Consider the following 14,679-nt stretch of genomic DNA (forward strand, 5'->3'; position numbering starts at 1 on the left):
ATATGAATGTTTGTGTGAATGTAAATTAACGGTTTATCCCCTAAGATAAGAGGGCCCCCCCCCCCCTTCTTCTGAAGTTGCTTTACGATTGTTGCTTTACGGCCGAGGGGGAAGGTTTAACTAGGTGAAATGCTAGGCGTGTCTGTGTAGAATAGATGTTAATCAGAGAATGCCAGAGTCAGAGAGACCTACGAAGGAAGTCTGTGAATCTAACATTAGCTTTCATTTAACTTATAACACAATATCAGAAACACATATCAACCTTATAAACACACACAGAATCAAATAAACAGTCTTGCTTAGCATGTATAATTATTAAGCCCAGATTGTTACCAGTCCAAGGGAAAAGGATGCTGTCCCGTTGCAATTCGGTGAAGTCTCTGGTTGGTCGAGAGGTCTCTGCCTTAGCGGTTCTGTTGAGCTGTGAAGCTCTGTTGCTTGTTGAAGTTTTCCTGCAGGACATCGCGTCGCTACGAGGAGCTTTGTAGTGCTTGAAGGGCGAGGAGATTTCCTTGAGAAGGTGAGCTGGAAGCTAGACCTTTGACCTCCAGTTGTTGGTGGGTTGCGAAGAGAAGAAAGCTGGAGCAGTGTGGTTTCTCCCTCCCGATGCAGGAGGAGAAGCCGGCAGCCTCACTACTTGAAGAGTTGTGGAAAGAAGGGCTGCAGCAGCCTTCCACCCTCAGAGTGGTTGGAGAAAGAGGAAGAGTTTGGGACTCAAGTCCCGTTATATCGGCCCTGTGACATCACAGGTCTTGGGCCAAGGTGACCAATAGGAGTTGAGCATTGGGACTTTTCACACCTATGTGTGAAGATGTCCAGACCCCTGGAACCTGTTACATCATGGGAGACGGAGTTCCTTGACTGTCTCAGAACAATGAAACCTGTTGCATCTTGGGAGAATGAGTTCGCTCCAGCACATGCTTTCTCAAGAACATGTGGCCGATCTTTGGTTTCACAAAAATCATGGTCCAACATTGGTATCCATACATTGATTTGTTCAGCAGTATCCGCCACATAATTATTGAAGCTTTTCTTAAGAAAAGTTCTCATTTCCTTTAATTAGCATTTTATGATTAATGATGTCCCTGTTTTTAACAATTATGAATTGCCCTTATGGATAAATTGTGCAGTATTAATACATTTCATTTGTATTTTAATAAATACTTTACATTTGATTTTCCATTTTTTATTTTGTCTGTACGAAACTTCAGTGCAGTCCATTAGTAAAAAATAAACTAATATGGTTTAATGTTGTAAAATGGCACACATAACACACATAAGTGGTTCTGCATGCATTTGATATAACTAGGTATTATGTATATTGCTATTTGAAAGATATTTGTATTGGGATATTGAGTTTAACCATGTGATCCAGTGCTTTTTGATAGTAAATCTAAATGCAACCACCCAAGAAACACTGCATTCAGCACTCAGACCAGCAATCAAAATCACTGCCATATTGATGGCAGTAATCCACAATTAAATTGATGGTGAAGTGAAACAGGAGTCACACCAGGTGTATATTCGGATATGAGTTTGGGTAGTAACCCAAAGTGGGCAGGGCCTATAAAAGAAATAAAGTACCTGAATGGGTATGCAAACACAGCCTTAACATCCTGTGGCTCCTTGTCTCCACATTTGACTTTGAAGTGGGTTGTCCCAAAGTAACCTCCAGCGGTAGAGAAGGCAAAGATGGTAAAGACCTGAAATGGCAGAGGAGTAAAAACAAAATGTTTGTTCAATGGTAAATGGTCTTTATTTATAAAGACTTTTCTAGTCTTGATGACCACTCAAAGCGTTTATTTTAACATTCGTTAAAAGAATAATCTATTCAATACATTTTATGGGCTCTGAATGTATTTATCTGTTTCATACTCAGACGTGATTCATTTCTACGTTTGAGTGAGCTCACCAAAAGAATCCAGTCAACTTTGTTGATATGGCTGTGAAGTATTGAATCTTGATATCAAAATAAGACAGTTTTTAAGATCATAGGTAAGCTTGTACAGCCAATAAACAACTGATTACAGATTAACATTTCCTCTCTGTGATTTTTTACCAACTTCCCCACCATCACTATCGTCACTGCAGCTATGCTCAGTGAATGGAAAGCATGCTGCTGCAACTGTAACACAGGTGTAATGCAGCACTAATAATACAACACTAAAGAAGTGCAAACCAAAGGATAAAGACTAAAAAAGTTTAACTCTGTAGAATTGTTTTCATAGAAGAATTTATGTCAGCAAAACTATAATCAAGTGAGAAAAAAGCTATCTTCAAATATGCTGAACAGCAACAGACATCAGCAGGAAAGGGAAACAAAGAACATTTCCTTTAACCTATAACTTGGATCACAGAAACAACGATTCCACAAGTAGCAGCAATATCTTATCAGCCATTTATCTTCACAGCACATGTATTATTGGAGATAAAAGAACTGTGCTTAATTTTCCTTTAATGAACAGGCAAGGGTACAAGTCCACTGTTTTGTATTATAATAAACCTATATTTATACATTTTTCTTTTATTAATTACTGCCACATGATGAACATGCATTTCATCATATAATCTAGGTAGGACAATTTTAGTAAGAAGCTTGTAGTGTGATTTAAAGGGCCCATATTTTACACCTTTCGGGATTTAGTTTGAGGTATTGGTACCCCTAAGATGAAATATCAGTGGCTTAAAGTCGGAAAAACTGCTGCAATGTGTATTTCCATGTCCTCTCTTCTGCCGCTCTCTTGAGCTACAGACAGGAAAGGCTGTTTTCACCTGCCTCTTGAGCCCCTCCTCTAATTTGTTGACTGCACTTTGAGTGACACACGACCAGGACTATCACCGGTCTCATTCTGGCGCATTCACTCTGATAAACACAGCTGAAAGTTACGTTGTTATGTTTGCAGCTGAAGGAGTAACGTCCTGAGTTACAGTACGGAGTTTCACAACGGAGTTTCACAACAGAGGAACGTCTTAGTCTACCACCCTGATACCGGCTGGGTGGGAGTGCAATCCTGAATGACATCATAGGAAGGAAGTACAAAACAAGACGTTTGGATAGCATATTTTTTAGAATGGACTGAGTGACCAACTGACCCCCTCCAAGTTATTACAGATAGTAAAAGCCCAGAAAATGTATTTTACACAATATGGGTCGTTTAAGAGTTAAAATAAAATGCTTTGGGAATATGGGCCCTTAACTGAGTGGATCAGACTTCACCTTCTTCCTGAATTCACTTGTTCTGGCCCTGGTGTAGTAATACCACCTCAAACCTCATTCCTAAAACTACCTCTTAACCCTGTAAAATTTGAAATTCTGAGAAGCACGTTATGCAGCATTGGTATTTATCTGATATAACTGAATCGAAAGCAAAATAGAAAAAGACTTTGAGAATGAAACTAAATTGGGAGATCAGTGCCAATGAAAAAGAAAACACACTTCACTGTCAAATTAAAAGGTGTCAGTTTCCCTCTTTCCCCCCACCTCTCCTCTCACTTTCATTTTTCTCCACTCCCCCCATTCGGTTGAGGCAGATGGACACATACACGTCTGGTTCCTTTTCAGTTTTTTTCCTGTTAAAATCAAGTTTGACTCTTGCTTGTTGTGGGAACTGTTGGATTTAACTGTAATTGTTAAGGTCTTGACCTTAAAAATCTAACATATTGAACTTGAATTAAGAAAATCTAAAATTTGTAGAAGTGTAGCTGGGTGACATTTGGCATATGAAGGTTTGCCAGGTTTTGGGTTAGAAAATTTCCCTCAATCATTAACAGCAATTAATCCTTTAACCTTATCATAAGCAATAAAATGCATTTCATAAACCAGGGTTTATGTGACGGTTGCAAACTGGCGATATTCTCAAATAACAAATATTGACATACACCAAACACCAAACACATAACACATACACATATTGACATACACCAAACACATAATACATACTCATATTGATACAGCACATATATTCCTTAAACCATACTCATAGTCAACACTTTATATCACACATCCTAGCTCCCTGATTCAGTTCACACAGAGACAGTGAGTAGACCTTGGCCCACAATCTCTCTCCCAGACAACACACTAACGCAGCTGCACTGATACAGCAACATTATCACCTCTGGTAACCACGACAACGGAGTGCACGTACGACATCGTCATCACGCGATATTCCAAGAGGATATAATCTATGTGCGCACTCTGTTTAAGCGTCTTTCTTCCTGTGCAGCCTCCTGCGTAGAACTAGAGACCCATGCATGTTCAATTGCTGGACACCGCGTTTTCCTGACCTGTGACCTCTGAATAAACTTGCTTAACTTCAACTTGAGAACGACGACTCCTCTCCTTTGATTTCCACCCGCAACAAATGGTAGCAGAGGATGGTTTCAGACGATTGAAAAGAGCGGAGTGGAAAAACAACCAGTCGGGGAGGAGGTCGTCTCTCGGACGGGAAAGAACCGCCCTGCGTGGCTTGTCTCTCCTCGGGAACCTGATCAAAACAGCGCTGTACTATTAAAAGGTAAGCAGAGCCTATTTAATTGAAATCTGCATATTGTCGTGATAGGAAATAAAACTAAATTTTTGATCAGTAGTACTGAGGGTGAGTACAAGTTGCCTATGCTAAATTTAGAATAGTAATTGCAAAGGTCTGAAAACGCTGTGTATTTAGCAATTGTGGTTTTATATTTAATAAAGAGATACCGGCAGCTTACACTGTAAAATATGACTAAATGAGTTGGTGTAAGAGTAGCCGAGAGAAAGAGATACCGGCAGCTTACACTGTAAAATATGACTAAATGAGTTGGTGTAAGAGTAGCCGAGAGAAAGAGATACCGGCAGCTTACACTGTAAAATATGTCTAAATGAGTTGGTGTAAGAGTAGCTGAGAAAAAAAAAAGGAGTTAAAATTCAGCCAGACCCATGTTGTAAAATAGCTCCACGACGGTGGTTGATGTGGGGGTTGGCGTGACGACACACACTGTAAAACAAAGCACCTTAACGGGTTTGTGTGTGGGACAATCGCTACGGATTTAACTCACAGGCCCTCCAAATCTCGCAAAAAAGGGAATGGAAGGGCCTAACAATTGGACTATCAAATATTATAATTAGAAAAAGTGACTGTGGGGGAGACTTCTGAGGAGCAGCCCTTTTGCGGTCTCTGCCCGTGTGTTAGCATTCCTACACACTGATAGCAAAGCGCACACACATCCCCTCTCACTGACGGAGCAACACACACACAATTTCATAGACTGACTGAGAAAAAAAAAAATTAAAAAAAATGGAGGATTTTGGGGAATATGTGACCGCACAAGTGAGAAATATGACCGCTCCTAAGGAGTGGAAGAGTAGGGAGGAAGTGTGGAGCAAGATTTTGATCGGGTGGCGGAATAAAGGGTGGATATTGCCAGGGAACATAGCCCCAACCCGGAAGGTGATTGGAAGTATGAGAGCCGCACTGCTCTTAGCAGTGGACGAGGCGGAATCAGCAGAGAAAGCAACTAAATGCACTCTGTTCACCAACCACCATGTTAAAACTAAAATGGCTAAATTGGAATTGGAGATAGGCTCACAGGCTCTGGTTTGCTTGCGGGTTGTGTTCGGTATGCCGAAATTCGGAGAAGGGACTGATGGCTTGGGAGTGAATGTCAAAACTCCCAGTGGGGACAAGGAGCAACTGCAGGAAACAGCCAACGCCCTTGCAGTGCCAACCCCGGCCGCTGTGCCATCCCTATATCCCCAAATGCCCCCTCCTTACGGTGTCAACACAGGTGTAATACCTCTGTCTCCCCAGAAGAGGGAGACAAAGAGGGCTCCAACTGAACTTCCACCAAGTGCCTACACGATGGCGCCAGTGCGCGTAGTAGAGGGAGGAGTGCTTCATGGAGTCATGCAATTGACAGGAGGACAACTTACGGTGAAAGATGATTCACTTTCGGAGGCAACACAGATCCTTACAGGAACAGTAGAAACAGTTCAAGATGGAGGGCACGAGGGTCACAGAAGCAGAAGAGAGACACCATCGTGCTCCGCCAGTGGATCGGTGAAAATGCATCGCTCACCGTCACCAGATGGGGCTAAAGGAGGGCCGGCCTCTGCCCACGCATTTGAAGGGAGGATCAGAGAGAGGAGGTCCAGCCTTGGAGACCACACTCCATGGGGAAAGGGGTACACCTGGACAAGGTCAAAACAACATCCCTCCATGACACGCACCCTGCTGCCCTCAGAACGATGGGACCTGTCTAGCCCACTTAAAAAGGGGGCGCCGGTTCTCCATCACTCAGATGACGAGTGGGAGAAAGAAACACAAGATTGGAACAAGCACCAGTATAGGTCGGGCCACTCAGAAGAGGAAGGCGAAAAAGGGGGAGGAAAAAGAGGGAGTCCACGTAATTAACGGCATCTTACATGGCAGTGCCACACTTATGAGGACGAGAGGGCATCATGAAAGGATGAGGGAGGCCCAGAAGAGGGAAGAAGCAAGACAGGAGGAGAGGCCTGCATACTCGCTCCCCTTGAGACAGGCACCTGGACAGTCACCCGGCATGTGTGATTTCCACCCATGGGGATTTGCTGATATGACTGGCCTAATTGAAGGATTGCCCCCTCTCACGTCAGGAGCCACTCCCTGGATTGAGGCGTTTGAAACCCTCACCATGGGGAACAACCTGGCCGCTGGGGACCTCCGCCCGGTGCTAGCTCGCTGCACAGATCCACATCGTGCGGCCAAGCTGCTACAGGAAGGAGGAATCACTGCATCGGTCCCCAACCATGCATCCTTCAACCCCTACCAGAACCCCCTGTGGACCGCCCTGAGGCGCAAGTACCCAACCCCACTAAACAAAGGTGCTCTGAAGGCCTGTAAGTGGGATGGGAAGGTGTCTCCTGCAGAGTTCGCCAAAGACACAGCAGGCCTGGAGGAAGGCCTACCTTGGACCCCACGACTCCTCAGACCTTACCCTATCCATGTGGAGAACAGCTACCGTTCAAGGACTTCCACAATCAGTACAGGCCAAGTTGGAAGATTGCGTGGGATTGGAAGACATGGTGGGAGCCGAATGGCAGGCTCAAGTCACTCACCACATGAACAAGCACACTGAAGCCCAAGACAAATATGATGATGAGATGAAGGTGCTGCAGAGAAGGCTCATGGTGGCTCAAGTCTCCGAACATGAAGGCACCAAGGCTAAGAGGAAAGCAGCAGCGGCTGCCAAGGCAGTGAAACCGCCCACGGCTGCAGAAGTAGCGGACCTGGTGGTTAAGCAGATGATAGCAATACAGCCTCCTCCTGCGCCTCAGCCCCAGATGCAGACTCCTCCCCTCTACTATGGCCCACAACAACAGCAGCAGTATGGTCAGCAGCAGCAGCCACAAGGCCCGTATCAGCACCAACCCCAAGGAGGAAGAGGAGGTTGGGCACCAAGAGGCAGAGGACGTGGCACAGGAAACACCTCGTTTCTCTGCTATAACTGTGGACAACCAGGGCATTTTGCCAGATACTGCAGGCTGGGACCCCAGCAAATGGGGCCCCCACATGGTCGAGGCTATGACCAACCCAGAGGACCACCTTACCAGCCAGCCCCCTCAGAGACAAGCCAACATCCCTTACCCAGTCCCATATGATGTGGACCCAGCCACCCAGGCCCCCCTGAGGGAGTGGAGGAACCAATGAGGATGCCCGCCACCAAAAGGGGGACTGATGCGACACTTTGGACTAAACACCGAACCACTTGTGTCATGTGACATCGATGGTGTCCCTCATCTCATGCTGGCAGACACGGGAGCAACATACTCCTGTCGGCGGACCACACAGCCACTTTCAGAAAACTCCACTATGGTGGTGGGAGTTACGGGGTCCCCAATTAGACAGTCCTTCACCCAACCCCTCCGTGTGACGCTGGGAAGCCACACAGTTTCTCATGCATTCCTCTCTGCCCCAACATGCCCGGCCAACTTATTAGGACGTGACTTGATGTGCAAACTCAAGTTGAAGATTTATCTCGATGAAAAGGGGGTCCAAATCTCCTCTGAAGTCCCAGAAACCACAAGACAGCATCCAATTCGTATCCTATTCACTGGAGAAACACCCCAACCGCAGGATCAAGAAGTGTTTTGGCTCAGATTGATGCCCACTGGCCCCTCAACACCACACATCCAGTTCCTGTTCAATACATACAAACCTAAAATGTATGCCTTATACCCATACAAAACTCCCCTCTCACACATACACTGCACTCTTAATGTCACCTCGAACCCTGATGAACAATATGAGGAAGACTGGGACGAGAACATGGCTCATCTACAACCCAAGATCACATGTTCAAGTATAGTGTGTGGCAAAGAAGGAGTGGCTGCAGAGGTTAAACTGGATGACTTTGCTGAAGAATGGTACCAGCTCACAGAATCTGCTCCACATGTAACACTAACTGTGGGATTTGGCCATGAAGTTCGCAGTCTAGGCCCCATGATGAAGAGAGCACAAGGTTTGACCTGGATTGCCACTACAGACCCAGAAGTTCTCAAGGCCGCCACTGAAGACATGTGGAAGTTCAACATCCCTGCCACCACGGAAACCACACTCCCAGAACACTTGCCCATACCAAGACATCACGGTTTGTCCTGCACTGGCCACACCAGACTACACCAAGCCATTTCATCTTGATGTTGCAGAGATGGGTGGTGTTGTGAATGCAGTATTATTCCAAAGGCGTTCAACAGACCGATGTGTCCTCATCTACCATTCCTCCAAACTCGACACGGTCGAGACAGGACAAAGTTCGTGTGCCCGATACGTTGCAGCTGTAGCGAAAGCCATTGACAAAACCAGCCATGTCGTCATGGGACATCCAACTCAGATTCACACCCCGCATGGAGTTGCAGCTTTCCTCCAGAGCAAAGAGTTCACCTTCAGTGCAGCCCGGAAGACCAAACTTCAGGTCCAGTGCACTCAGTCACACATAACCTTTGTTCCAAGCATCAACAACATGGCCTCCAACATTGCCAGTGGGACACCCCATGTGTGTGGAGAACTTGCGATCAAGGAAAACAAGACCAGACCTGATTGCAGACCCCATTCTGAATGCTGATGCCTGGCTGTACACGGACGGTTGCTGCTACAAAGGAGAAGATGGCAATGTGGCTGCCTATGCTGTAGTGCAGCAGCACCCAGATGGAAGTCACACCACATTGGAAGCTGCAATCATTCCCCAGCCAGCTTCAGCTCAGTTAGCTGAAGTCACAGCCCTCACAAGAGCCCTAGAGTTGGGGCAAGGGCAAATTGTAAATGTCTACACTGACTCTGCATACGCACATGGTGCCGTTCAGCTTGATGGCCCGTCCTGGATGAGACGAGGCTTCCTGACTACCGGTGATCAACCGATCAGACATCAAGTTCCAATGAGACGCCTCCTGAGTGCAGTTCTGTTGCCCAGACGCCTGGCTGTCATGAAGTGCAAAGGACACGACACCAACCAAACCAGAATCAGTGCTGGAAATAATGCAGCTGACCAAGCTGCCAAGGAGGCAGGAGGTTACACGCCGCCTCAGATGGTCATGGCATCCCCCAGCCCAGCTCAGTTCACGGAACTCACTGAAGACACGCTCATCCAAATTCAGGAAAAAGCTGGACCGTATGAATGGTCCACATGGAGACAAAAGGGGGCCTTGAAGTCTAAAGAAGGCCTCTGGAGGTCCCATGATGGACGCATCGTTGCCTCGGCAGAACTTTGTGCCATGTTGCTCAAAGAAGCACATGGCCTCACCCATGAAGGGAAACTCAGAACCTTCCAGAGAATTTCAGCCCTATGGTGGCATCCACATCTCGAGAGCATCTCCAATCTATTCTGCGACGAATGTTCCATTTGTGGGAACCACAATCCTAGAAAACCTTTCCAAACACCCATGGGATCATATCCCGTTCCTGCCGTCTGTTTCCAAGACATCAGTATAGACTATACAGATATGGGTGCAGACATGAGAGTGCAGGGAATGAGATACATGTTGGTAATGGTATGTAGGTTTTCTAGATGGGTTGAAGCCATCCCCCCCAGACGGGAGGATGCAAAGTCAGTGATCAAGTGGCAGCAGAAGGACTTGATCCCCCGTTACGGGGTTCCACGGTTCATCCGCTCAGACAATGGCACACACTTTAACAACACACACCTAAGAGAGGTAGAGGCTGCCTTGGGCATTCACCACAAGTTTGGCTCAGTGTATCATCCACAGTCACAAGGCCTTGTAGAAAGAGCCAATCAAACGTTGAAAGCCAAAATTGCGAAGGTTTGTGCAGACACTTAAATGACATGGGTTGAAGCCCTGCCATTGGTGTTGATGACAATGAGGTCGTCCCCAGGCGGTAAGACACACCTGTCGCCACATGAACTGTTGACAGGCAGAGTTATGCCTGGTCCGCCCAGGGATGGAGGTCACGTGCCACCCCTGGATGTACATTGAAATGTCAAGTTATATGAAGGTTTTAACTGCTGTTACTGTAGCTCTCTCCAATCAGGTCTCCAGGGCCCTGGCGACTGATCCGGAGGAAGCTGCAGGACCAAAGGTAAAAGTTGGTGACTGGGTAAGAGTTAAGGTTCACAAAAGAAAGTGGCCAGAACCCAGGTGGACTGGACCGTACGAGGTGAAGGAAATTACTTCACACTCGGCCCAGGTCAAAGGTAAATCAGGCGCTCCTTGGCACCACCTGACACATTGTACCCCAGCACCTTCAACTTCCCGCCCATTGGCTGAAATAAGAACTAATTTGAAAAATGGAGAGGGTATAAGTTGTGCCTGTGTTACTCCTGGACTGCCATGGAGTCCTGTGCTTCTTCTGGTCGTAAAAATTACTCCCAAGATTAAGACGTGCACAGCACAGGATGAAAAGGGGGAGGGCCAGAAGCCTTACAGCTTACCACTGGCGTTAAACTTCACAAAGAGACGTGGTTGTATGATTGTATGTCTGTTTGTTTTTATTTGCTTCATTCAGAAGTAAAGAATTCCCAAAGAAATTGTTAAAATTACACTGTTTGGTAGCAATTTGTTGTTTCAGATTTTTCAAATATATCCAATCCATTAGAGGAAAGGAGAAACGGTTTAGGCCTCCAAATTTCTACATAAAATCAGATCATTTAATATCTTATTTTATTTTAACCTGACACAGCAGGGCTAATAGTAAAGACCATTTTAATACTCCACAAGTTACTAATTGGATTCGTAATATAAATTCAAGGATGAGTGATTTACTACATTAAATTAAGGTGTCCTTTTAAAGCCCATCTCTAAGTACAGTTTATGTGCAAAGTTTTTCCTTTTCTTTCTCTGTTTGTATTATATTTAAGCCACTTACACCCATACAAAAGTTTCATCCGCGACTGTGGCCTTGTGAGAATGAGATAACAATGTTTTTTGTTTTTAGTCTGGTGAAGTTGCTGCTCCGATGAAATGAGCCCAGTGAAAGTTCAATAACAGCTGATCTGTTCTGCAATGCTGAGGTTTGATGAGAAGGGAAATCAAGCTCTTATCTTTGGTTGTTGAAATGCTGTTTTATTGACTTTTATTAATTTTGTTTTGCTGGCTGTGATTCTTTTAATCACAGCTATGTTTTGGCATTAAGCGCTCCAGTTCCCCAAGCAAGCACACAGAGCTTGGGACACACTATACTGATACAGCCTGAAGTGCTAGCAACCTCTCAGAGCTACACCACACCCCCTCTCACACACTGATAAAGATCCTCTCGGCGGGACCTGTGAACCGACGCCGGAGTTTTAACTTTTTCCTTATGTTTTCTATTTTCCTATTCATTTTTGAGCATTTAACAGAGTCCACAGTGTCAGAGGTTGATTTTGCTTCTTGTGTTACATTTTCTCTCTAAATCCACAGTATCATGCATGTGTTTTAATAAATAAGATATGATTGCTGTGATTCTTTTCATCACAGCTATGTTTAGACAATTTCATATCTATAATGGTCAGTTTTGAATTTTTGATTGATTGCTGTAATTCTTTTAATCACAGTTATGTTTGGACAATTATATATCTATAATTGTCAGTTTTGAATTTTTGATTGATTGCTGTGATTCTTTTAATCACAGCTAGGTTTTGACAATTTTATAAATGCAATTGTTAGTTTAATCTTTTTTGGTTTTGTAGCTGTGATTCTTATATCACAGCTATAAGTTGACGTTTCATTTTTTGTATAATTCCCCTTTTTCCTGCCCTTTGCCTTCCCTGTGATGTCCACACCTATCAGGTGTGGAAAGGGGGATTTATTGACATACACCAAACACCAAACACATAACACATACACATATTGACATACACCAAACACATAATACATACTCATATTGATACAGCACATATATTCCTTAAACCATACTCATAGTCAACACTTTATATCACACATCCTAGCTCCCTGATTCAGTTCACACAGAGACAGTGAGTAGACCTTGGCCCACAATCTCTCTCCCAGACAACACACTAACGCAGCTGCACTGATACAGCAACATTATCACCTCTGGTAACCACGACAACGGAGTGCACGTACGACATCGTCATCACGCGATATTCCAAGAGGATATAATCTATGTGCGCACTCTGTTTAAGCGTCTTTCTTCCTGTGCAGCCTCCTGCGTAGAACTAGAGACCCATGCATGTTCAATTGCTGGACACCGCGTTTTCCTGACCTGTGACCTCTGAATAAACTTGCTTAACTTCAACTTGAGAACGACGACTCCTCTCCTTTGATTTCCACCCGCAACACAAATCAAATCTAGTAAATTAAGAATTAATAAGCAATAAAGAACCTACAAACACTATGTGAGGAACAGCACCCTTATCTCCTAACATCTCTCCCCCTTTGGACTGAATAGGCATTTGATTCTTGCGTCCATAGTTTGTCATTGTTACTTACACACATCTAACACCAGCACATTTCAAAAAATTTTCAACCAATTTAGTAGTTGTTTGCAGTGGTAGACTGCAGTAGTGTAGTAAAGGAACATTAGACAGATAGATAAAAAGAAAATCAAATTCAGTATTCAGGGATAAATCAAGGAAATGTTATTTGCAGGGAGGTGGTGGGAGGGGGGGCTGTGATTGGCCAGTCCATTTTATTACCACAAATCGCCCAAAAAATTTGGTACACTGTGGTGTAGGACGGATCACAAACCCTTTAAAAAAAGACAAGAACACCAAATCTAAATGAACGATATATTAAAAGTGCATCATGTCAGACAGGGTGCAGAACTTTCAAAGCCATAAAGAATATCCAGTATGACACAGCCATATCCTTGCAATACGACACTTTAAAAAGGCCAGAATATTTACAGAGACACATAATGATCTATTTCTGAATCCAACCGCAACTGGCCTGCGCCGGAAAATCCGGCACAGTGCCGGAGAACTTTAAGCCATGAGTAATAGGAAAGCTTCAAGCCCATGGAAGATTTTCAGGAATGAGTTTCATCTTTCAGGTATCTCTGGATCTCAGCATTTCCCAACTGTCCCCTCAGCCCGGTTTGACCCACCCAGGCCAATCTTACATAGCCCCCTAATAAATCCTTCGGAGAGGGCTTAGCCTCCATGTTCAGACTTACAGTTTTTTTTATGGTGAACATGAACATGATCAAGCAAGACGCCATGATCTGACACCAAAATGGAGGAGCTTGTGAGTGAGGTGCAGAAATGTGTTGTTTGGTGGCCACAGCAGTTGTATCAATGAAAAACAACGCAGTGGTATCGCATTGAAGCTGCAGTTAAAGGGATAGCTCACCCAGAAATTGAATTTCACCTTATTTTCTACTCACCACTATGCCAATGGAGGGCATGGTGAAGTGTTTGAGTCCACAAAACACCTTAGGAGATTCAGGTGTAAACAGCGTTGCACTATACAATTGAAGTTACTAGTTACCAAAGCTTCAGATATAATAAAACAATAGAACTTGATGTGAAACCTCACACTACAGTGATCATGATAATGAAACCAAAGCATAGAGCAGCCTGTTGAAAGTAGAGATCATGACGCCGAGCAATGCGTTCCCCGTATTTAAAAATAATTACAGCTTAAATCTGACTACAGCTAAAACAAAGTACTTTATAATTAGATAAGGAAGAAGAAGGTAAAACTCTGCGATGGCTTGGGATTCTTCACATCTTTTTGTCAGTGGCTGAAAACAGTAAAACGATCATTGAAAATGATTGTGATGAATGAGGAGAAGAGAGTAAAACATCTCAGCTCAGTCGGAGGCAGCGATTGGATTCTTGGTGAAGCAGTTTGCGTAACGTTCATCACTTATTCATTTGGATTTAATGATTTCAAATGAAGAAAATACAATTTCTAAAAATTCTAGGACCGCAAAGCAGCACTTGGCGGGCCCGAGCACATGCATTTTGAAGCGTTGTATGTGTTTTGCCTGAAAAAAAAAAATAATGACTGAGGAAATATTGACAAATAGAGCTGTTCAGGCTTGGACTCTGATCCTGAGACAGAAGATTGGTGGTGATAAGACAATGCACAGTGGAAATGTCCCAATTCTGAGAGGGGGATAGACGTAACCTTTGCAAGACACAAAGATTCCTCTGATCTTTGAACACTGAAACCGCAGTAGTGGAGTTGCTTGTTTACGTCTCAGCATCAAAGGATCCATGGTCCTTGTATGTCCCCGATACAGAACATCGTGTTTTAATTAGATTAGA

The 14,679-nt window shown here is 44.4% G+C and overlaps 1 protein-coding gene across 1 annotated transcript in view; it reads right to left on the reverse strand.

The window, feature by feature from the left end:
- Nucleotides 1–14,679, reverse strand: part of sypl2a (synaptophysin-like 2a) — a 30,890-nt gene that overhangs the window by 7,189 nt on the left and 9,022 nt on the right. The window contains exon 3 of the mRNA XM_053429731.1: nucleotides 1,585–1,703. Within this exon, the coding sequence (XP_053285706.1) occupies nucleotides 1,585–1,703 (119 nt within the window). The remainder of the gene's footprint in view (nucleotides 1–1,584; nucleotides 1,704–14,679) is intronic.

Source organism: Pleuronectes platessa, chromosome 2 (genome assembly GCF_947347685.1).
Source record: "Pleuronectes platessa chromosome 2, fPlePla1.1, whole genome shotgun sequence".
In the NCBI taxonomy this organism is placed as follows: Eukaryota; Metazoa; Chordata; class Actinopteri; order Pleuronectiformes; family Pleuronectidae; genus Pleuronectes; species Pleuronectes platessa.